The sequence below is a fragment of the Cinclus cinclus genome, chromosome 2, assembly GCF_963662255.1.
Source record: "Cinclus cinclus chromosome 2, bCinCin1.1, whole genome shotgun sequence".
In the NCBI taxonomy this organism is placed as follows: domain Eukaryota; kingdom Metazoa; phylum Chordata; class Aves; order Passeriformes; family Cinclidae; genus Cinclus; species Cinclus cinclus.
Genome location: NC_085047.1, coordinates 109,421,182 through 109,444,986, shown reverse-complemented (window position 1 = coordinate 109,444,986; position 23,805 = coordinate 109,421,182). Strand labels below are relative to the sequence as shown.

The following is a 23,805-nucleotide window of genomic DNA, read 5'->3' as shown; positions in this document are numbered from 1 at the left end:
CACTGTGTCAGCGTAAATGTAAATGTCTTGTGAAGCTTGGAGGAACTGATTTATGAGCACGTAATAAGTCACTAAAAATATGTTCACAGCAGCAATGCTTTCAACCCTTACCTGCAGCAGTTCTAATAAAATCTGTGACTTTTATGAATCTGTGCCCCTTTCACTTTAAGTCTCAATCTCAAGTACTTCAAAGGCCTTCAGAGCCCCAGACACATGGCTGTAAATATTCAAAATACCCTCTGGGTCTACTACAGGCATTCTTTTTTTGTCCTTACATTAAGTGAATGAGGTTGGAATGTCATTTTTCATTCACAAGAAGCACCAAGGAATTAGCACTCCAGTTGTTCTTTTAGTCAGGAGTATTTCTGCTAATGAGAGCAGGAGTGGAGCAGAGCACATGGGGACTCTGTAAGGATTTGGGAAAACACCCTGCCCACTGTAGCAGGTGAGAGCTGTGACTCAGCAGAGGAGCAAAATCCCCAGGTAAGAGTCATAAAGAGGGACTTGTCCTGGAAGAGCAAGCAGTGACAGAGAAAAGGGGCCTGAAAAGTTTGCTTGGGAAGTGGCTGTTGTAGGAACTTTTTCCACAGGATGGGGATGCCTTCAGAACAGCTGGAAGATTTGCTTGCTTCTATTTATTGCCTTGTTTCTTGTAGCTTATTGTTTGCCTTTTTCCTTTTTTGCTTGTGCAAATGAAGGCCATTCAGGACACTGTGAAAAAAGATTTAATGTCCCTTTACTGTCAGGTTTGGGAAGAAGCAGAAATGAAAACTGGCCTATATTAAGCATATCTGGTTTTGTGTCAGATTTGCTTTGGGTTGGCATCTGAATGTCAGAGAGGCTCTAGGTGACAGTCCTGCATGGCTGGTGGGACCATGTTAGTAGAGGTTATTGCAGGGAAGCACTTTGGAAGGAGCCTGACTGCATCTTCCCCCTTGCTGAAGGTTTGGCTGCTGGAGCTCACAGCCAGCTTTGCAGTAGTGCAGATGAGGGCTGCAAGGTGATCAGAGGGAAGGAGCACCTTGCCTACAAGGGAAGGCTGAGAGAACTGGCATTATTCAGCCTGGAGAACAGAAGGCTCCAGACTGACCTAACTGCAGCCTTCCAATACCTGAACAGAGCCTACATAAAAGATGGAGAGGAGCTACTTACAGGAACGACAGGGCAAGGGGGAATGGCTTCAAACTGACAGAGAGTAGGTTTAGATTGGATATTAGGAAAAAATCCTTTACTGTGAGGGTGGTGAGGCCCTGGCACAAGCTGCCCAGAGAAGCTGTGGATGCCCCATCCCTGGCAGTGTTCAAGGCCAGTCTGGATGGGACTCTGAGTAATCTGGTCTAATGAAAAATATTCCTGTCCATGATACAGGATGATATTTAAAGTCTCTTCCAACCCAAAACATTCTATGACTCTATTGTTGCAGCTTGCTTTGGTTCTAGCAGAGTTATGAGTCTAACAGAGAGTGAAACTTCAAACTTTCAAAATTCAGGGGACTGAGGTTTTTACTTTCTACTATCAACACCAATATGTCTTCCATTTAAGTAGTGAAAACAAGGAAGTAAAATTTTAAATGTAAAAATGTTTGATCTTTTTTCTTAAATTTTCATTGGATTTCATCACAGAGAACAGAAACACAGTTCCCAAACAGTCTCTCCCACTGAGAACTGTGATATTCAGCAGAAGCAGTGGAACTCATGCACCTGATTGCACATTTTGAATTGAGCCTGATGAGCTTGACACTGCATAACTTTCACCAGAACAAAAAGGACCACTCAGACAATGCTAACCTTCCAACAGCTGGGCCTGACTGACTCAACCTCAGGCTGCAAAAGGGCTGCCTAGAAAGCAGAGTAATGCTAAGGCTGGATGAAGGTTTAATAGCTGGAGTGCTATGGAAAACATCAGGATCACATGCAAAACATGACCTCATGTTTTGCCAGGTTTCTGCAACATCAGAGGCAGTCCACTGCAGAAAAACTCAGAGCTCAGGTCTTCCCTGGCACAGCAGTGGAGATTGGCTGCTGCCCACCCCTGCATGCATGTGGGACTGGGCAGGACTGAGATCTTCCAGTAAGAGAAGGGAGCCATAGCCCACATCAATCCTGACAGCGGGTCCAGCTGGGAAGGAGGGTGCAGGAAATCTGAAATTGGCTACAAAGTGTTGGTCCAGTTTCGTGCTGCTGAAATAGGGGGATCAGAAAGACCCTCAGTGCCACCCTGTCACCCCAGGGATGCTCCCACAGCAGGCTAAGGCCCACCAGCAGCTGGCCTGACACAAAATGTGTCTTTGCTTTTTGATTTTGCTCCAAGGGCAGCAGAACCAGAAGGTTTGAGTCTTGTTAGAGTATATGTGCTGTCATCAGTGGAATTACAAGTCTACTGAGGTTCATGAAATTGTTCCATTTATAAGTGTAACCCTAATTAACACTCTATATGCCAAAATAATTCTCAGTGTGGGAAGTGTAGGATTGCTTGAGAGGATAGAATGAAGGTTTACTGAGCTACAGATTCTGTGAGCTGATCTATAAATATTTAAGAAATTTAGACTGCCTTCTGACATTTTCCAGAAAGAAAATATCAGCTTCCAAAATTCTACAAGACAGCCCAATCAATTACCAAATGTAGTGATCAATCAAGTGACATTTTACCAACCTTGCTGTATCTGTGAGGCTCTCATTAGTGCCCAGATGTATATCTTGTGTTGTAAGGAAGGAAGGATGTCCCCCAAGGAGAGCAAATCCTACAGTGAGGAAAAAAATTTTTAAAAACAGAAATTAAACACCAGCACCTCATATTTACAGCCAAGATTCAAAACCTTCTTGATATAAAATACATTTAAAAAATAAAAGTAGAACTCAGCAGGACATCCGAATGTTAAAATGATTAGCATTTGACACACAAAATTTCAAATAAATGTGCTTTGGCATAAATCCACTCAGATGTATGCCTTACTTAAATCCTTAGCCATGAGTTCTGATCTGTGATCACAGGAGCTGTCATTCAAGCTCCAAGGCTGCACATTGTCACAAACATCACTGTTGCTCCCCGTTAAGAGCCAGGTCATCCATTCATCATGCTGCACTTCTACTCCGTGGGACTTTGCATCCTAGAAGGGCCACCTGAGTCACCTGGGGCACCTCCACATCCTTACAAGGATCAACATTATCTTTCATGTAAAGTCACTCAGAGAGAAAACCCTAACCCTCCTCATACACTGTAGCAAACTTGAATTTGGTCTCAAATGACCAAGTGCCTTAAAAATGATAACGTGAGAGAGAGAAAAGGAAAGGTCTCAGGCCCTGCCAGCATCCTTCTACCCTGCTATAGTTAGGAATTTGCAAGGAGGTCCAAAGAACTGGATGCATTAGGTATGAAGAGCAAAATCCATTCCTGAGCAGGAAACTCTGGAAAGACTTGACCATCATTTAAAAATAGAAAACACTTTGGGGAACAAAGAGTCTGAACAGTGTTTTAGATGAAGAGAAATTGCATGTTAAGGGCAACTCTCAGGTTCTCTGCTGCTTGATTTTAATTGCACCACCAGTAGAAAATTATCACAAGCAACCATCTAACACAGATAGTGAAGAAAACATCTTTTCACCAACATCTGAGTCTCTCTGCCTTTGCCTGGTTTAAGTCTGAAGCCTCTTTCTACTGAAATCTGAGTGTAAAGTCCCTCATGGCCACACATTGGGAGGATGAGGCCTGATGGGGCTGTTTTATGAAGTGTCACAAGTGGTTCAGCATAAGCCTAGCACGGGACACAGGGTCCCACAGCTGGGGATATACAAAGTGTAGGGCTAGAACTGGGCTGTACACAGCATTTTCTGTGTGATAAGAACAACTCCCTTCCAGTAAAGAATTCTTCTGCAGGCAGATCCTGCCCTATCACTTGCATTTCTGAGGAAGGAAATTCCTAGAGAATCTTAGTATGGACAAAGCATCCTTGTTGAGACAACACTGTAGGGGTGTGAGTCTTTTATTGTGACAAAAATATAGAAAAAACCCATGTTTATACTGCCAGGAAGAGAAAGGCTGCATACAGCACAGAAGAGTAGAGATCCCCCACTTCATTTACCAAATTGTGATGTCTTGGAGAGGCTGATGAATTTTGTTCTGTTAGGAAAAAAAAAAATAAAAAAGAGAGAGGAAAAAAAGGTGGAAAAGGAAGAAATAAATAGAAGGTCAAAAGCTGCTCAGGCTGGCTGTATCCATTAGATGGCACTGCTGACAGATTCTGCACTGAAGCTTCAGAACGGCGGCTGTACAGGTCTGCCATAGATTAAAAACTTCGTCCCACAGCTGCTCTTTAAAAGAGGATTAAACCAGGACTGAACAGTGAAACCTTTCACAGATAAAACCAGCAGGTGTGGGCCCCAGAGCTGGGCCCCTAACACAGAGCAACCCTTATTAACTTCCATCTCCTGCTGACAGCAGGATTGAGGTGAGGTCTACTTCTTTCCATCTGTTCAGCCAGTATCTAGAGTTTAAAGGACAATAGATATAAACAGTACTGGAAAAGAATTGTCTTTGGACTACCTCAATTTACTTAAATGTCATATTAAAAGTAATGATGCTTTAGGTACCTCTTGAAGGGCAAATTTCTGGTCCCTCTAGCCACTGTACACTCATTTCGCTGAAGGGGCCCTTTTTAATTGCTTGTTGTTTTCAGTAAGGATCGCTCCAACTCTCAGCAATATTGCAAGTCACATAGAGCAAAGTTTTAAGTATGAGGCATCATTTATTCTACATTACTTTTTTCATCTCCCTGCTGCAGTTCAGATACAAACACAATTTACAGGAAAATGTCTGCAAACTACACATTACAGCCTGTTTATTCAGTGCAAATTTTAAAGTCAAGACCTCAAGGATGAATTGTTGTTGGCAGTAACTTTTCCTTCCCACATTCTTGTGGATTTTTTTTGAGTCATATAGAATTATGTCTGTGAGGTATTCCTGCAAGTTCCACACAATAGAGCAACTCTGCATTTTAGGATTCTAAATGCATACATTCTGGTAGATGATTTCACAGTCCAGGCAGGCTCCAATGGACATATTCTGTTTTTCTATAAATGATGCCCAGGTAAAAAAAAATGGAAATCTGAACATTTATTTAGAGTTGCCAGATGCCATGCAGCCCAGTCAGAGCTGCCACCTGGAGTCCGTGTGCATAGCAGAGCCCTGATGTGTTGGGCTTTCTGCTCATAACTGGCCATCTGAGCAGGGCCTGGGAACATACTTCCATCCAAAATTTTCCATCTGGAAATACAGGAGCTCTGTCCTTCAGCATTGTATATAGTCGCCGAAACAGAATCTTTTCCAGATTCTTTCATCCAGTATACCATTAGAAAGTGAAAAATATGATGACTTTTGAAGATGTGCAGGCACCAATTCAGCAAATAAACAATGGAGTGCTGTGTTAAACTGGGAGAACTAATCCTCTTTTTTGTAACAACCTGGTCATATCCAAAGCCACAAGTTAAATATTTACAGGAATCATGGTATCTTCAACAAACTACTAAACGTTCATACGTCAAATCCAAAACAGATTATTACCTCATGTCCACGCTTCTCACTACTGTTAGTTTTCACATTTCATGCTGTGGCACATTATTGACCCCACTCATGCAGATTCTTTCAGACAGGACATGAGTGAAATCTTCGTCCCAGGCTGCCCCTGCTGCATGGGGCATGGGAGCCAAAATGAATCCCTCAGCTCACAGGTTGGCTGCGCAGTTCTGGGTTTGTCACCAGGAGACACACACAGTCATCTTCTCAGACTCAAAGGAAGAATCTTTTTCGGAATTTCAAGACATAAGGATTTGCATTTATTAATTTCCTCATTGCTTGCCCGGACTTACAAAATAGAAAGTACTTTTCCATTTAGACTGATTACAGAAAAGTCTCCTAGGCAGCAACTGCTGAATATTCCTAAAGCAGAAGCTAAAAACTGATAAGCAGTTTTACAAAGTTATTTTTAAGCCATCCTTTTAAGAGGAGAGTAAACTAAGAGTGCATTTGGGCACTCTGAAATGAGGCCAAGCTAAATAATACTTAGCCACGCCAACAAAAAAACAGACCCTGAACCCCTGCCATAAACATCCCCTCTGCTTTAGTTCATATGCTATGATGCAATTATTTCTGTGACTCTGTTTAGCCGTCTTCAGGCATGGCCATAATGTTCATCTCACCCCACTGTGTAGGAGCAGTGGGTTGGGAGTAATTCCACCAAAACCAGTGGCACTGGACCCCTGTAAGGCTGTTAAAATCTTGTATAGACCAGTGCACAACAAGAGAAGGTAGGATGAGCTTTCCTACCTGCACTGCTTCCTCTCCATTTCTACCCTGTGAAATATTGTCTGCATTCAGTGTCTGTGAAATGGTTGGATTTATTTATGGCTTACTCACTAAAACATAACTGCAGCTGTATATTTTAAGAGCAACAGTGACAATCAGAATATTTTACACCAAAGCTATAACAAAAACAGGGCATTCACTTTTGTGCAATGCCTGAGGATGTTTATTTTACAAGTAATATATGACCATGTGAATAGTTCTGTTTTCAAAAAGTACACAAGGTTTTATGCAGAAGGGGTATGGGATTCTGGCTGTGAAGAGGTGACATTTTCCAATGTAATAGCAGATATGTCACATTTTCTAATAAAATAGCCAGTGATAGAAATAAATCCACTAGGCTCACAGAACTGGATTTACTTTGCCACTACTCTATGGAAGTTGCTTCTAGTCATGCATTAAACTTACAGCATCACTACTTATCTTAGAAATGGTAAAATTATAGGGGTTTCAGAAATATACATTAGGACAAGATTAAAGAGGCAATGAATTATACCCCAAGGAGCAGTGCATTATTCAGTACACTTGCAATGTCATTAGAATGAAACAGTTCAGAGAAACAGGATGTCGGGAAACCTTAAATATCAACTGCTCTATTACACTGCATCATAAATTAATGTTTTGATAAACTTTAATTAATCTGGACAACCAGGAGAAATGCAAAAATGTCACCCCTAAGTTAAAGAAGGGCAAGAAGGAAGAGCCAGAGAATACAAACTAAGATGCCTCACCTCAATCCATGGGAAAGTGATGGAGCACCTAATCCTAGAACCAATTTCTAGGCAGATTAAGGACAAGAAAATCATCAGGAGTAGTCATCATGGTTTCACCAAGAGGAAACCATGAGTGAGCAGCTTGATCTGCCTCTGTGATTCTATGACTGGCCTGGTAGATGACGGGAGGGCAGTGGGTTTTTTTCTGCCTGGACTTCACTGTGTCCACTGACAGTGTCTTCCATGAGATCCTCCTGGCCAAGCTGTGGATGCCTGGGTTGGATGAGAAGAGCATGGGATGGGTTCAGAACTTTCCAAATGGCCAGGCCTGAGAGTGGTGACCACCAGTACGAAGTCCAGTGAGAGACCAGTGACAGCAGTACCCTAGGGGTCCACTTGTGTCCAGTCCTGTTTAACAACTGTGTTAAGGGTCTCAATGACCAAGTGTAGTTTCAGTAAGTCTGCTGATGACACAAAACTGGGAGGAGTGGCTGGTACATCATAGGGTCCTGCTGCTGTCCAGAGGGACCTTGACAGGCTGGGAAAATGGTTTGACAGGAGCCCCATGAAGTTCAGCAAGGAGAGATGCAAAATCCTTCACCTGAGGAAGAATAGCCCCATGCACCAGGATGTGATGGAGAGCTCCCAGCTGGGAAGCAGCTTGGCAGAAAAGGATTTGGGGGTCCTGGTGAACAGCAAATTGGACATGGTCCAGCAGTGTGTGTACCTTTCCAGCAAGGGTGGCGAATGGTGTGCTGGACTGCACCAGACAAACACTGCCAGGAGGTGGAGGGAGGTGATCCTTCCTCTTTATACAGCACTGGTGATACCAGACCTCAAGAGCCTGGATTTGGGGTCTTCAGTGTGACAAACATGGACATATTGGATACAGTTGGTAGACGTCCATGTTAACAGAGAGTCACAAAATTGGCTGAGGGACTGAAGCATATTTTATATGAGAAGAAAAACTGAGAGATCTGGGGCAGCACAGCCTAGAGAACAGAAGGCTCAGGAGGAATATTGCTAATGTATGTAATAAACATCTGAAGGGAGGAGACAAAGAAGAGAGAGCCAGATGTTTTTCAGTGGTGCAATGGGCGCAAACTGGGAAGATTCCTCCAAACAGTCAATTGTATTTACTGAAAAGCTGATTGAGCAGTAGGATGCCTCAGAAGATTGTGGAATCTCCATCCTTGGAGATATTCAAAAGACTTCTGGATGTGGTCCTGGACAACTGGCTCTAGAAGATCCTGCTTCAGCAGGGGATTTGACCAGATGACCTCCAGAGATTACTTCCAACTTCAACCATTCTGTTTATTTATTTTTCATTAATATTGTTCTTTATAAGCACAGGGACAGTAGGAATTCTGAAAAGATTTCCATGGTGTTAATTATGTCCCAACAAACTCCTAGACACTGGACAGAGAAGATTTTGTAATCAGTGCTTTCCAAGTCTCTACTCTGTAATGAAATCCACTGATTTAGCTGTTCCTGAGGGTTGCAAAGTTTGTTTAGATTTATCTCACCCCCATGACCTTGCCCTACAAGTGACCTCTCTCAAGTTATTGAAGGGGCAACTCTTGGGAAGTGCTATTTGAGATGACTCAGGAACTTTATAAATAAACACTTCAATCCGCTGCATCTGTCCTCTTTCACTAGACATTAGAAAATTGGTATTAAATTATCTTGTTTAGCTAAAAGGAACACATGTGGCTCCACATTTGTTTTGAGTTAGAAATTCCAAGAAGGGAATAATTTATGTTAAAAAAGCAGTTGAAATGTATATAGTTTTTGTGGACAGAAAAACTTGAGTCTGCCTTTGAAGCAAAGTCTTAAGCTTAACAGACTTAAGACCAATTAATTGAAGGTGTAAAGTTAATGCACAGAAGCTAAACTGCATTAAACTCCCTGTGGAAGCTCTCACTCAGAAACAAATTTATTTTATTTCACTGGAATTTAATTCTCCCTTGGATGAATTTATGTGCATTAACTCCCATCCTTAAGTTAATTCATTTGAACTTTCCTGAGCTTCCCCCTTCCATAAGTCTTCAAAAGCCAAGAACTAAGAAGTGTTTCCCTCAGAATACAGAAGAAGGAAGGATAAACACATCCAGAGAATTCATTACCTGGCCATATACCAGGATGGCAAGTAACAAGAAACTGGACTGCAAACTCAGGAATTAAAAGATGGGTGGTCTTTACAGAGAGGGAATGCACATTAGCAAGTCCTCATTATCTGGAGGAAACAGAAAGCAACAACAAGTCTGCTTAAAGAGCAGGATCAGCAGGCAAATGGCTGTGCCAGACAATACAAAGGCAAATTCAGAAATGCTTGGAGTTAATATATTGCCTCCTCCTTCCATTATTTCTACTTTCTCTCTTACAGCTTGTAAAGAAATGTGAATACTCCACAGGTTTCCTGTTCTTTTACTAGGGGGAATTGAGGGATGCTGGATCAACTTAAATAAGAGAGAAGTTCTTCCTTGATGCATCACTAGCTCAGAGTTATTTCTTGCTATGAATGATTGATTGATGAGTGATTTATTTCAGCAGTGCCATTGAATTCAGAACAACTATCATGTAAATAACGATATAGTATGAATGTGTTTCAGTGTTTGCAGGACCGTAACCTAAAAGAAAAATATTCCAGTGCCTGATATTATTAGGCTAATACCCTTGAGTCTCCATCAAGTTATCTTCCCCGGTAAGTAATCATGCTAATTTCCCCCCCAAATTTATATCAAGGCATTACTATGATTCCCAGCCTAAACATATACTTAGAAATGTAACAATGGTAATGCATATTAAATTAGAAAAATATTTATTACAGCTTGCACAAAATTAAATTTGTGGTGTTACTGAAGTAGAGACTAAAAAATGTACATCTTGCCAGTACAGCTAGGAGCTTACACCAGAAATGCTTATTTCTGCCTGTTACTTTATTTCTGATCCAATGTGTTTTGGAAGATTTTGGCAAAATTTCAGTGATCAAAGCCATGTGCTTGCAAAATTAATATGCAAGGTGAAATACAAATAGCCACAATTCTGTTCTTATTTTTGCTTTCAAAGTTTAGGTATCTCCTGAGTAGAAATTGCTAAATGCAAAAATATGCAGTGTTTTTTCAGTACACACTCAGTTTCATATAAAGTCTTACTGTGCCACTGCTCAGACCTACCTGTTTCTGCAGATAATCTTGTTCTTGTGCTTCTCTTCTCAAAAATCATGGCCAAAGATTTGCCTTGCATCAAAGGCAAATACTGAAACATGAAGGTAATTCAATTTTATAATCATTATACACTTTAAAGTGTGAAATACTTAATGCACATTTTAATTCACCCTTAGAAAAGTTGCAAAAGTGTTGGGGTTTTTTTACCTGTAGTTTTGTTCTCCTGCCCTTCAATGAATTTATTAGCAGTGGAAAGATTAAATGCAAAGAAGTAATTCTAGACCCAAAAGCAACTGAATTTTGGCATTCAATTTGAGCCAGCATTAAGTAGATCTCAGATACTGATTCAATCCCATGCAAGGAAGCATTTTCCATTTCCTACATTTAGTGCTGCATGTACACTGTGTGTGGATGGATGGGGTTAGCTGACAACAGGGAGTTAGCTCCACAAACCTATTTAACCTTCCCACTCACAAAGTCCTCTGAAGTGTTCAAAGAATATCTCTGGACACTTTACAGGAAGGCTCTTTGATTTGTTGTACTCGATTTACAGTATTTAAGACCTCAGGAGATTTTGTTTAGGACAAGACAGCTGAAAGGCTTTTTCACAATACTCTTCAGAACAGTATTTCTTTCAGCATCTGAGGGACATAAATGACAGTTGTCACTTTACCTCTCTTTTGTGCTTTATCCTTTGTTTCAAATCTGATGCCATCCACAGCAAATACTTCAGTTCATCAGCTGTGTAATTCTGTAGAGTGAGGAGGTCCCGACCTTTCAGATGAACATTCATTTGAGCTGGTGTGCCATACCTGTGTCAAAAGAGTGAAAAATGTGTATTTTTTCGCCATTCAATGCTAAATGGAGTTGCTAAAGCCAGTGAGCAAGCGCCTGAAATCTCTCCCACTCCCCACACTTGACCCAGCTGGATCATCCTGATAGGCTGTGTTAATTAGTTTGAATAACTCCTTCTGTCAGACAGGCACAGCACGCCGCTCTATGGCCACTGTAATAATGTTTCAAATTGTTTTATAAAATGTACATTAGATGTATTTTCTTCTGTCTTCTGAGATGCGTATGGAAACTGCATGCTGCCTGCCAAATAAAGCCATTCAGAATCTGGTAAAATTACTTACATGTAGACCCCAAAGCTGCCCTTTCAGGGGACAGAATAACAGAAATGGATCTCAGTGCTGCTTCCCCCTCCTTTTTGTTCTGTGCATGAGTAGACACTTGCCACATTCCAATCCCACTCTCACAAAAGGTGGTATTTCTATCAATGTGTATGAAATCTCTTCATTACACTGGGGAAAATGGTAAAAAACCCCAAGAAAACAGCCTGACTGTACCACACAAGAGACATTCTGGACATGTGGTGTTTATTCAGTGTATTCTGGCCTCCATCCAGATTTAGGACTTCAGAATCACATGAAACTGGATGTCGATAATCACCCACAGAAGTTACATGATCAAATTTCCTCTAGCTTAGAATGAGGTACCTCACTGAAATTCTTGTCCAAGCCCATGTTTCACAGGTAAGATTAAAAGGGAAATGTGGCAGTTCAGCTCTTTCTCTGGCTCTGTACTTACAGCCCTCCTTAGCAGTACACAGCTCACACTGTACTCTTGCTAATGTTTCGGTGGGTATGAGCTAAACATGTCCTTTTATTTAAAGTCAGCATTTTTAGACTGATCTAATGAAATGGAGACCAAAGCAGTGCAAGGAAGTGGACTGAGTGCAGCTAATACTTTTCTATTTCCAGTTGTATTTGTGTTTTATATTTCCCTGCAGCTCACCATTGAGACTAAGCTCAGATGCAGTGTCTGCCAATCGTCAAGCCCTGAAGTCCACAGCTAGGAAAATATGCCCAGATATACCCCTGTGAGGCTTTGGACAGTCCCACGTGGCAGCCTGAGCCCCGTGCTGCAGAGCCCTGGCTTTGGAGGGTGGGCTAAACCGGGCACAAACCATTGGCCTGATGGACACAGCCAGGGACTTGTGGGCAGATGCTCCATGTGCAGCTGCAGGCCAGGGATGGGGGCTGGACTTCAGGGATCTTGTTCCCCTTGGGTTTAAGCCATTTCCAAATTCTCTATTTCTGTCCTGTCCCTTTTCAGTAGGTTCAACTTCGGTTTTCAGAGTGCTGCCTTCTCAGCTCAGCACTCTTTGTGTCCTCCTTTCTCTTCTGCCTTTCTTTGCCTGCTCTGTTTCTTTCCTGGTGTCCATCTGTACCCATGGCAGCTCCAGCCAAAGAGCCTCACCACATCATTTTCCCAGTCCATGTGCTAAAACAGCCCTTGATTAGGTTACAAAGGCTGGTCTTGAAATGTCATTGTAAGATCTTGCTGTGCTTGGGTTTCAGCCCTTTCAGAGCTCTGCCTTAGAGGGAAGGGACACCTTTTCCTTGCTGGAACTGGAATTCCAGACCATTGCAGTGTGTGCCATGAATCACAGAGGGGAATTGCCGAGGCTCCTGAGGTGCTGGTTCTGCCGTGCCTCTCAAGGGAGCTGGGCAGGTGACAAGGTGACAAGGTGACAAGGTGACAAGGTCCTGAAGCCGTGTGGGCTCCCAGAGCAGACAGCAAATGTTTGTCTGCTGGATGTTTTCAAAGACATTTGCAGCTCGAAGCAGAGGGAAGAAGAAAAGGGAAACAAGTGTATGGGCATTCATGGGTCAGGGAGTTTCTACCACACCGTGGTAAACAGCCCACCAAGATAAGATACTGAAATCCACTCTTGAATACCAAGACACTTAGTTAATAATCACAGGATTTGCTTTAATTTATATTGCATATATTCTGAAGGAAAATGGTTTTGTAACTGGGATTTCTTTAATTACTTTAAGTTTTCAGAACAGGGATTTGCTTTTTTAACTTGTTTGTGGGGGAAAAAAAACCCAAACTTTAAATTGCTTTAAAATCCATGCAATTGCTTGTTGCTTCCAACTCTCCTCTGCTTCCTTCTTTCCAGAACATCTTTGGGGTTGCTCCTTGTTTTTCTTATTTCAACCTGCAACTACTTCAAGGGATTTAGAGATTATCTAATCTCAATTTGTCAGACAACTTCTGTTCATTGGTTTTGTTTCACCATCTGGCATGATTTAGAAGTGGACTGAGAAACATTCACCACTATTTCCTCCACTGGCAGATAGTGAAGCACTTAAATTGGTTACCCAGAGAGGATTTGGAATAACCATCCTTAAGTATTTTCAAAATGTGGCTAAGCAAACACATAGCTGCTTTCATATGGTGTTTGACAGGCTGCAAGCAGAAAGTTGGACTAGAGATGTGCTCCTGACCTCTTGAAGATTCTGTTTTATTGCTATGACCTTCAAGAAATTTGTTCCCTTCCCTGTTCTCCATATCTGAAAGAGGGGCAGAAATGGAAAAATTAATTCCAGAGTAGGAGCATGGGACAACATACCAAAGTTAAAATGTAACGGGCAGAATTGCAAGATAAAACAATTTTGGCTTCTTCCTTTCTGAGCAGGGACAGCATAACTTTGGACAATTAGCACAGACTCACAGACATTAGGTTATCTTGCACATCAAACACAGAGTGCTTAGCTGGTAATACTCACAGACAGTGGTGATAGCTTATTCCAACATTATGCTATAATTTTAAAAAACCCACCAAAAATTACAGTGCTGTGAGTGGAACTTAACAAATAAGATTACTTCCTCGGAAAACCAGCTTTACTACAGTTGTTTTCCAAACTTGCTTTTTCATCATCTCTGTTAACTGCAGAAATTTCCCAATTTGCTGCAGTAAAAATCCAAAATTCATTTAAAAAAATAAACATTCAGCCTTAGGCCACTCTAAAACTGTAGCCAATAAATCATAGAACTTGGAAAACATTTGTTTCTCATATGATGTAATGTAGAAGTGATAAAAAAAAATTACTTATTGCATATTAGGATTCCTGTGAATGTGAAATTTCTGCATATTGTTTTCTAGAGCTAGTCACTTGCTATGTAACAAGTGTTAATTCTATTCTAATTGAAGCTGACTAAAAGCCATTAGAAAACATGGAATTAAGTTTCAGCTCTAAAATTTTGAGCTGGTTTTTGGAGATGTGACAAACCTGAGAAGCAGCTTAGTGAAACACTGCATACAGGTACTTTCCTGAAATCAGAGGGGACAAGCACAGTTATGTGGGTGCAGAAAGAACCCACAGCCAGGTCACAGAGGCAGGTCTGCCTGCATGACTTTGAATCTCCCACCACATCATGCTTTTCCTGCATGCCTCCAGGGTGTATAGAGACACAAAATAATGAGGCAGAGATTCACCTTACTGCTTCAAGGAGAGAATTCCCCACCCAAACTGGCCATGATATACGCCTGTATGTCTACATGGAGAAAGATTACCTGTACTTTATTCAATTATGTACTGGTTACAATACCTGCAGCACGCACTGACCTCAAGAATAAACATTCCTTCCTGACTTTGCAGCTAAATCCCACAGAACAAATTAATGGTATTCCATTTTGACTTTTGACTCCAGGTTTCTGAGCAAACACCACACATGAGATAAAATTAAAGGACAAGCTCACCAAAACTGTCGCAGCAGTTGCTTGCTGGTCCCTGCTAGTTTTGCAATGCTGACAAAATTCCTCCCATTAAACAGCATCTTCTGTTTTCATTAAGACTTCTCTTAATCCACAAATAAAGTTATGAGAAAGGAAGGAGTAGGAAGCAGAGAGTGAGCTGTGCTGCTGTGCAAATGAGGGAATACCGAGAACGAAGGTCCTTGTTTTGGCTGTTCCAGCCAGGGCTGGGCCAGGCTGGGGCTGACCCTGAACCTTTTCTTTGATCAAACCCTACAGATACAGAGATTTCTCCCAGGGCCCATTGCACCACTTGCAGTTTGTGCTTTTCTGTGTGGGCTCACCATGTCATATCATACCTGTGTAAATACTATTTCATAGCTATTTAGTGTTAAATATTTGTACAGGAGCATGTGCTGATAAAGAAAGGCAAAAGAAGACTTGCAGGATCAGCATGAGCAGGATGGTCCCCCTGGGGATGGGACTGTGGCCATGGGGCTCCAGCACAGCCCAGACAGGGACTGCTGACCCTGAGCTGAGCCAAAATTAGGGTTCTGGGCCCATGGGTATGGAACTGGGAAAGGCATAAAGACTTATTCATGCTTTTGGGACCCTGATAATAATGAAGTAGTCTGCATTAAAGAAATTGACATTTTCCTGGGTTTTGGAGAGGGAGGATTTTTTTGTTTGTTTTGTTTGTTTTTTGTTTGTTTTTGTTTGGGTTTTGTTTGGTTTTTTTGGGGGGCTTTTTTTGTTTGTTTGTTGTTTTTTTTTTTTGGTTGGGTTGTTTTGGGTTTTTTTGGACCAAGTTCCCAAGTTTTTAGTTATGCTGCAGTAGTGTTAAACAGTGTGGGCCCAGAAAGTGAAATATTGCAGCCTACCTACCTCCTTAGGCTAAACTGCTTGCCGTATAATCTGAAGGAGGTCAATTGCTAAATACTAAAGTGATTTCATTAAAGTTTCTACCTTCAAATATAATTGTGAGATAAGATTTTATGCCACCTGCACTGTAGGTGGTTTTGAAATATGACCATTACTTTCTCATTTCCTCCTTCCTGCAAGGAGAGATGCACCAGTGTAAATCAAGGTGATGGCATATCTGTCAGAGAGGGTGATATGTTAAAATTACAATGCAAGGAACTTATAATTAAAACATACAGAGAGAAAGTTTGACTCCCTGGGAAAGACAGACAGCTGTGAAAACGTCATGTAGTGTGAAAGCTCCTGATGGGATTGTTCAGGACCCCTCACGCTGAACCAACCCTGAGATGCTCGGGAAATGAATCAGTTGTCAGGGGAAATGTCAAAAAGAAGTAAAATCCAAAAGAAATTAATAGTAAAGGAATGGAAGAGAAGGGAAGAAAGAGAAGAAAGAGAAGAAAGAGAAGAAAGAGAAGAAAGAGAAGAAAGAGAAGAACGAGAAGAAAGAGAAGGGAAGAAAAGAAGAATGTCAGGCCATGTTTTCCCTCTTGGTTGTCGTCTGGCAAATAACTCCCATGACCTTCAAGCCCCTGGGGGCTCAGCTTGTGTCATTAGTGATGCCCAGGAGAAAAAAGCAGACAAAGCAAATGTGGTCGAGGTGCCAAGGCCGCCAGTCTTGTCCTGCAGCCTCCCAGGGAGGGGACAGTACCAATGCCTCTTATAAGGTCACACCTTTTACCAGGTTTGGCTGAGCTGAAGTTTATTTTCCCGTAGCAGCTCTCACAGTGCTGGGCTCTGCACTCCTAACTAGAAAGGTGTTGATACCACACCAAAATTTTTGGGTACTGCTGAGCAGCACTGGCACAGCATCAGCGCTGTGTCTCCAGCTTCCCACCACCAATCAGTGGGCTGGGGGTGGACAAGATCTTGAGAGGGGACACAGCTAGGACAGCTGACTCGAATTAACCAAAGGGATATTTTTAATCATATGATGACAGCTCAGATATAAAAGCTAAGGAAACGAGGAAGGGGGAGCACTCTTTATTTTACAATATGTGCCTTCTGGAGCAAAGATGAGGCACTTAAGTCCTGCTTCCTGGTAATTGGCTGCACATTACTTGCTGATGGGGAGGAGAAAAAAAAAAATCTTAGTTTTTTTTGCTTTGCTTTTGTGCATGCAACCTTTCATTTTTGGTCTAGCAAACTGCCTTCTCTCAACCTATGCTTCCTGTCTTATTTTCTCTCCCCTATCCAGCTGCGAAGGGGTAGACATGAGGTGGCTTGGTGGGCAGCTGGTGCCCAATGAAGGCTGATCCACCACACACCTGTACAGAGGATACCAATTCCCAAATGGAACAATTTCATAGCAAGCTCCTGTGAGCAAGTTTCACCTAAGAGGAAGAGAGCAGCCAAGATTTACAGACGCCTGTGGTGGAAAAGGAACAGCAAATGCCAGAGGGTCCAAAAAAACTTTATTACAAAGTTTTATTAGTAAATTATACACATGGCATGTAAATTGGTATAAGTCTCATAGTAGCAAGAGAAATAAATGAATAATTTAAAAAAAGTGAGAAGAGAGACAAAAGGAGATCATTGGTCCTGAGACCAGGATCAATCTGGCCAACAGGAGGTCTGGGGTACTTAGGGGCACCACCTGGGCACTGTGGGGGTTGATTTCATAGAGAAGTTTTCCATAGGAGTTTGGGGAACTGTGCCAGGCCCAGTGCTGCCCCAGGGTGCCCAGAGAGGTGGTGGACCACTGTCCCTGGAGGTGTTTAAGGAAAGACTGGATGGGACATTAAGTGCCATGGTGGTGCTGCCTGTGTAGGTTGTACACAGTGATCCCAGATTGTTCCCAGCACAGCCCATCCTGTGATGCTGCACCCACATCCCAGTCCAGGCCTTTCCCTTTCCCATTCCCAGCACAGCCCATCCTGTGTCCCAGTACCCACACTCCCTGTCCCAGCACAGCCCACCCTGTGTCCCAGGACCCACATTCCTATTCCCTGTCCCAGCACAGCCTATCCTGTGTCCCAGCACCCACATTCCCATTCCCAGCACAGCCCAGCCTGTGTCCCAGTACCCACATTCCCATTCCCAGCACAGCCCAGCCTGTGTCCCAGTACCCACATTCCCATTCCCATTCCCAGCACAGCCCATCCTGTGTCCCAGTACCCACATTCCCATTCCCAGCACAGCCCATCCTGTGTCCCGGTACCCACATTCCCATTCCCAGCACAGCCCATCCTGTGTCCCAGTACCACATTCCCATTCCCATTCCCAGCACAGCCCATCCTGTGTCCCAGTACCACATTCCCATTCCCAGCACAGCCCATCCTGTGTCCCAGTACCACATTCCCATTCCCAGCACAGCACATCCTGTGTCCCAGTACCCACATTCCCATTCCCAGCACAGCCTATCCTGTGTCCCAGTACCCACATTCCCATTCCCAGCACAGCCCACCCTGTGTCCCAGTACCCACATTCCCATTCCCATTCCCAGCACAGCCCAGCCTGTGTCCCAGTACCACATTCCATTCCCATTCCCAACACAGACCAGCCTGTGTCCCAGTACCACATTCCCATTCCCAGCACAGCCCATCCTGTGTCCCAGTACCACATTCCCACTCCCATTCCCAGCACAGCCCATCCTGTGTCCCAGTACCCACATTCCCATTCCCATTCCCAGCACAGCCCATCCTGTGTACCAGTACCCACATTCCCATTCCCATTCCCAGCACAGCCCATCCAGTGTCCCAGTACCACATTCCCATTCCCAGCACAGCCCATCCTGTGTCCCAGTACCACATTCCCATTCCCATTCCCAGCACAGCCCATCCTGTGTCCCAGTACCACATTCCCATTCCCAGCACAGCCCAGCCTGTGTCCCAGTACCACATTCCCATTCCCATTCCCAACACAGCCCATCCTGTGTCCCAGTACCACATTCCCATTCCCAGCACAGCCCAGCCTGTGTCCCAGTACCACATTCCCATTCCCAGCACAGCCCAGCCTGTGTCCCAGTACCACATTCCCATTCCCATTCCCAGCACAGCCCATCCTGTGTCCCAGTACCACATTCCCATTCCCAGCACAGCCCAGCCTGTGTCCCAGTACCACATTCCCATTCCCAGCACAGCCCATCCTGTGTCCCAGTACCACATTCCCATTCCCATTCCCAGCACAGCCCATCCTGTGTCCCAGTACCACATTCCCATTCCCATTCCCAGCACAGCCCATCCTGTGTCCCAGTACCACATTCCCATTCCCAGCACAGCCCAGCCTGTGTCCCAGTACCACATTCCCATTCCCAGCACAGCCCAGCCTGTGTCCCAGTACCACATTCCCATTCCCATTCCCAGCACAGCCCATCCTGTGTCCCAGTACCACATTCCCATTCCCATTCCCAGCACAGCCCATCCTGTGTCCCAGTACCACATTCCCATTCCCAGCACAGCCCGTCCTGTGTCCCAGTACCACATTCCCATTCCCAGCACAGCCCATCCTGTGTCCCAGTACCACATTCCCATTCCCAGCACAGCCCATCCTGTGTCCCAGTACCACATTCCATTCCCTTTCCCCCCTCAGGTCCCGGCCGGGCCCGGTGCCGTTTCCCTCCGGCCGGCAGGCGGCGCTGCCCCCGGCCCGGCCCGCCCGCGGCTCCTCCCGGCCGCCATGGCCGCGCCCGCCGCGGGGACCGAGCTGCCCGTGCCCGGTGAGTGCGGCCGCTCCTCGAAGCGCCCGGGGCGGGGGGAGCCCGTCTGCCTGCGCCGACCCCTGCCCGCCTCTCCCCTGCCGGTCTCCCCCGGCTCCTTTCGGCTGCGGGCCCGCGCCGGGCCGGCGCCTCGCGGCGTGTGGGGAGAAACGCGTCCGCTGCCGCCGGGGCTCGGACGGGGCAGCCCGGCCCGCGTTGGGGACAAGGGGCAGCGCCGGGCGCTCGGGGGGGCGCGGTTAATTCTGAGTATTCGTGGTTACTCTGTGTCGCGGTTCGGACCAGGGTAAGGTTCGGACGTGTGCTCGTTGCTGGGACAACAAACGCCTCCTGTGGGATTTAATTTACCCGGTTGATGGGATTCAGTTTCCGAACCGATGGCAGAAGCCCAGAATGGGTCAGGATGGAAGGGACATCAGTGGGTCATCTGGTCCCACCTCCCTGCTCAAGCAGGGTCATCCCACAGGACATGGCACAGGATTGTGTCCGGATGGCTCTGGAATATCTCCAGTGAGGGAGACTCCACACCACGCGCGATCACTGCACAGGAAAAAATTTCTTCCTCTTGTTCAGGTGCAACTTCCCGAGCATCAGTTTCTGCCCCTCGCCTCTTGCTCTATTTCTCAGCACCACCGAGCAGAGCCTGGCTACATCTTCTTGGCACCCACCCCAAATTTAGATATTTATACACATGAGTGAGGTTCCCTGCAACTTGTCCCTTCTCGAGGCCCAAATCCCTCAGCCTTTCCTCATAAGAGATGCTCCAGTCCCCTAGTCATCCTTGCTCCCCCTGCCCCGGACATGCTTTGTGAGCAATTGTACTGAGGAGCCCAGATCCAGGCACAGTAATTGTGTCCAGGTGTGAAATATTGTGGCTTAGTCAAATGAACGAGGTACAAAAAACATTGGGAAACTTACCAGCTTTTTGTATACATTGAATGAAGAACATAATATGTTTTCATGTTAACCCTTCTGAAGAGAAAATAAATGAACCAGAGAGCTCTCTAAGTGCCAAAGAGATCACTAAGAAAGTTCAGAAGTGCGTGGCTGTCTGGCTGGAGATGAAAACTTAAAACAGAATTTTCAGATGCTGTTTAGCTTTTCTGTAGTTGTAGGTGTGTTTAGGTAAAATAAGGAAATACTCAACTCTGTCTTTTAAAAAGCTTGCATTTGTCTGCAGAAAGCTTGTTGAGCAGGTGAAAGTGAAAAACACATCTAGTGAAGTAATAAGCACAATTTATACATGTCTGCTCCATCTGATACACAAAATAACATCTTTGGAAATAGGGGAAGCTTTCGCATGAAATAATTATTTTAAATGAAAATACAGTTTAAGAAAGAACTTTTAGGTTTTGGAGCTGGGGTGCATATTGTTGATGAGATTGTTTTCAGTGAGACTAAATGCACTAAGATGTCTCAATGTAATTTTCAGAAAAAGTCCACTGTTATTGTGTTTATTTTGTAACATTTGTTAACATGCTAACAGAATTTACAAGTAAAAGGTTTGGTTTATTCTTGATTTTGTTTTTTAAAAAGTCTGTTTATAGCACAGGCTTTGACACTTTAAAATAGGAGATGTAATTGAGCTTTTATATCTGATCTGACATTGTCTGCGAGGATTTTGACAAATTACTTAACTTGCAAGTTTATGTATTTTTCTGTAGAACTTGTATTTTCTGTCAAACCACATGCCTAACCAAAAGCTGAACAAATAGTTAACATTCTGTGTTTTGAAACAATGTTGCTAACACTTTTGAAAAGTGTGAATTGAGAAAATCAGGCAGACGACAGAGCTCACAGAGCTGCTTGGACTTTATTCTGGGATAGTTTTGTTTAGATTTTTTAGATCATGGTCTTCTCATTGAATGACAGAATGGCTGGGCTTGGAAGAAAACTCTGGAGACCGTCTGGTCCAACCCCCTTGCTAAAGCAGGTTCACCCAGAGGATGTTGCACAGGATTGTGTCCAGGCAGGTTTTGATTTTGTCCAGAGATGGAGACTCCACAGCTTCTCTGGTCAGCGTATTTCACTGTTCTGCCACTCACACAGGAGAGAAGTTCTTCCTCCTGTTCAGGTGAAATGAGAGTTTTGCCAACCCATGCTTTGAAGGCTGAGAGAAGAAAGAAGATAAAAATAAGCAAATAAAATGTGCCACTGAATTGATAGAACTTGTCTATTTCAAAATATGTGAGGCAAAATTTGCTTTCATTAAATTTGACGTTATCTTTTTGTGTTTCAGAATCAGGTGCTGTTTTCACATTTGGGAAAAGCAAATTTGCAGAAGATATTCCTAGCAAGTTCTGGTTCAAAAATGACAAGCCTGTACTTATATCATGTGGAGATGAACATACAGCTATTATTACAGGTCAGTGTTGGAAATGGAGGGTATGGAATCAGAATTGTTTAAGTTGGAAGACACCCTTAAGATTATCAAGGCCAACCATTAACCCAGTACTGCCATGTCCACCACCAAACCATGTCCCCAAGTGCCACATCTATACATCTTTTAAAGACCACCAGGGATGGTGACTCAGCCACTTTCCTGGGCATACTGTTCCATGAAGAAATTTTTCCTAATCTCTGTCTAGAACTTCCCTGGCACAGCTTGAGGTCATTTCCTTTCATCCTCTTGCTTGTTATCTGGGAGAAGAGGATGACTCCCACCTGGCTACAACCTCCTTTCAGGAAGTTGTAGGGTGATAAGGTCTGAGCCCCCTTTTCTCCCCCAGCTTCCCTGATAGGACTTGTGCTCCAGACCCTTCTGTGGACACATTCCAGCTCCTCAAATGTCTTTCTTGTAGTGAAGCTGACCTATGTAATGAAAGGTGATACATCTGGACACCTTTGAAAGTTAGGAATCTTACTTGCATCCTGAGGTAATACATTAATTGAGGCTGGGGAGAGGGGATAGGGATGATTTGTGGGAACTGTTGGATGCCTTTGGAGTTAGTGTGAGGTTGCTCAAGGTTTTCACAGGACATGCCCAAGAACTGTCTGGAAGAAGTTCGTAGTAACTGAGTGTATTGACAGGATTTAAATAAGTGTAACTTAGTAAAGGATGAATGTTTCTTATTAATCTGATGATGTTTAATATGTTACATATATTATATCATGGAAGTAACAGTAACTGCTGAACACCACAAGTTCACTGGAAATCTCCTCCAGACAATAAATACAGTTATGTCCCTCCAAGGAAGCTTGGAATTACTGTTAACCCTCAGATGAAAATAACCCTTGAAAGAGCAACTCAATAAAGGATTTCAGAAAATCCTACAAAAATCATAAATAAATGGAAAAATTGTTTAAAGAAACTCCAGTGTAATAGAGGGAGCATTATTAAAGTTTTTTCCTTTTCTTTGAAATGATGGAAGAAATACTCATTAAAGAATTTGTTCATTTTATTTTACATGGAAGGGACTACTCTCCTGTGGATGATCATGTGTGATGATTGTAGTGACAATCAACTGCTGACAGATAATAGGACTTTGTTGTTGAAAAAAAATGTGTATTTTCAGGACTTTTTAAATTGGAATGTAGTTATTGCTTATCAATATCCAATTGGTCATTGCTTATTAAATAATTTCCTGAGGGTTTCTTGCAATGTTCACAAGCAATATTGAAGATGCTGAATTTTTAGAAAGAACTATGCCAGGTAAGATAAAAAAGACTATAGATTTCATGGGCTGCAGAACACCCTGAGGTGAAATTACATGATGAATTTTTTAAGCTTAACTTCACAGGAAATGAATTATGCATTAATAGTTTATTTTCAACAAAGCTTGACACTTTTTCTTGGATTGAACCAATAATATTAAATTACCTCTTGCATTAAATTAATCTGGATATAACCTGGGGCACTGGGGCATTTTCCTTTTGCATTTTCTTTTTGCATATACTTTTATATGTCCACTCCCAGTTTGAAATAACACAGATACAGTTCTGTGTCTAAACCAGTCAATTTAAATTGCCTCCCAGTATGTGCCTGGGCAGCACTGTTAACTCCAGTCAGCAACAATCCCCTAATTCCCACATCACTGTAATAGTGACCACTTAGATAAAGCTTTTGAAGAAGTCATCTTGCAGAGATTTTCATGCAGCACTATTTCTGTACAATTTCTCCTTCTCCATTATTTTAGTATATGCAGCTTGTTTCAAAAAGTGTCTCTGTAGCTTGCCTTAGCTGTTGTAGTGGGCAGGTGCATCACCAGGGGGCCTTCTAGAGGATCAGATCTTTATTTCCTCAAAGCTTTTGCAGTCCAGCAACTGTAGAAGCATGAGTAAAAGACTTCTTTGGTGGCAAAAGGTTTTCTGGGTCACTGTAAATTAAAGACAACAGTGAGAGTAAAGTGTGGATCAACAAGAAGCAAAGGTAGAGAAACTGCAAGGGTC

General features: G+C 43.3%; 2 protein-coding genes across 2 annotated transcripts in view; one reads left to right on the top strand and one right to left on the bottom strand.

Annotated features, from left to right (window-relative positions):
* The window catches only part of OTC (ornithine transcarbamylase), a 28,293-nt gene extending 13,427 nt beyond the window's left edge, over positions 1–14,866 (bottom strand). Inside the window, 6 exon segments of the mRNA XM_062514969.1 lie at positions 2,653–2,740; positions 10,244–10,325; positions 10,908–11,104; positions 13,534–13,599; positions 13,935–13,997; positions 14,782–14,866. Coding sequence (XP_062370953.1) covers positions 2,653–2,740; positions 10,244–10,325; positions 10,908–11,104; positions 13,534–13,599; positions 13,935–13,997; positions 14,782–14,866 — 581 coding nt within the window.
* Positions 14,867–19,379: 4,513 nt separating this feature from the next.
* RPGR (retinitis pigmentosa GTPase regulator) overlaps positions 19,380–23,805 on the top strand; it is a 50,909-nt gene continuing 46,483 nt past the window's right edge. The window contains exons 1-2 of the mRNA XM_062515175.1: positions 19,380–19,419; positions 21,656–21,781. Coding sequence (XP_062371159.1) covers positions 19,380–19,419; positions 21,656–21,781 — 166 coding nt within the window. The remainder of the gene's footprint in view (positions 19,420–21,655; positions 21,782–23,805) is intronic.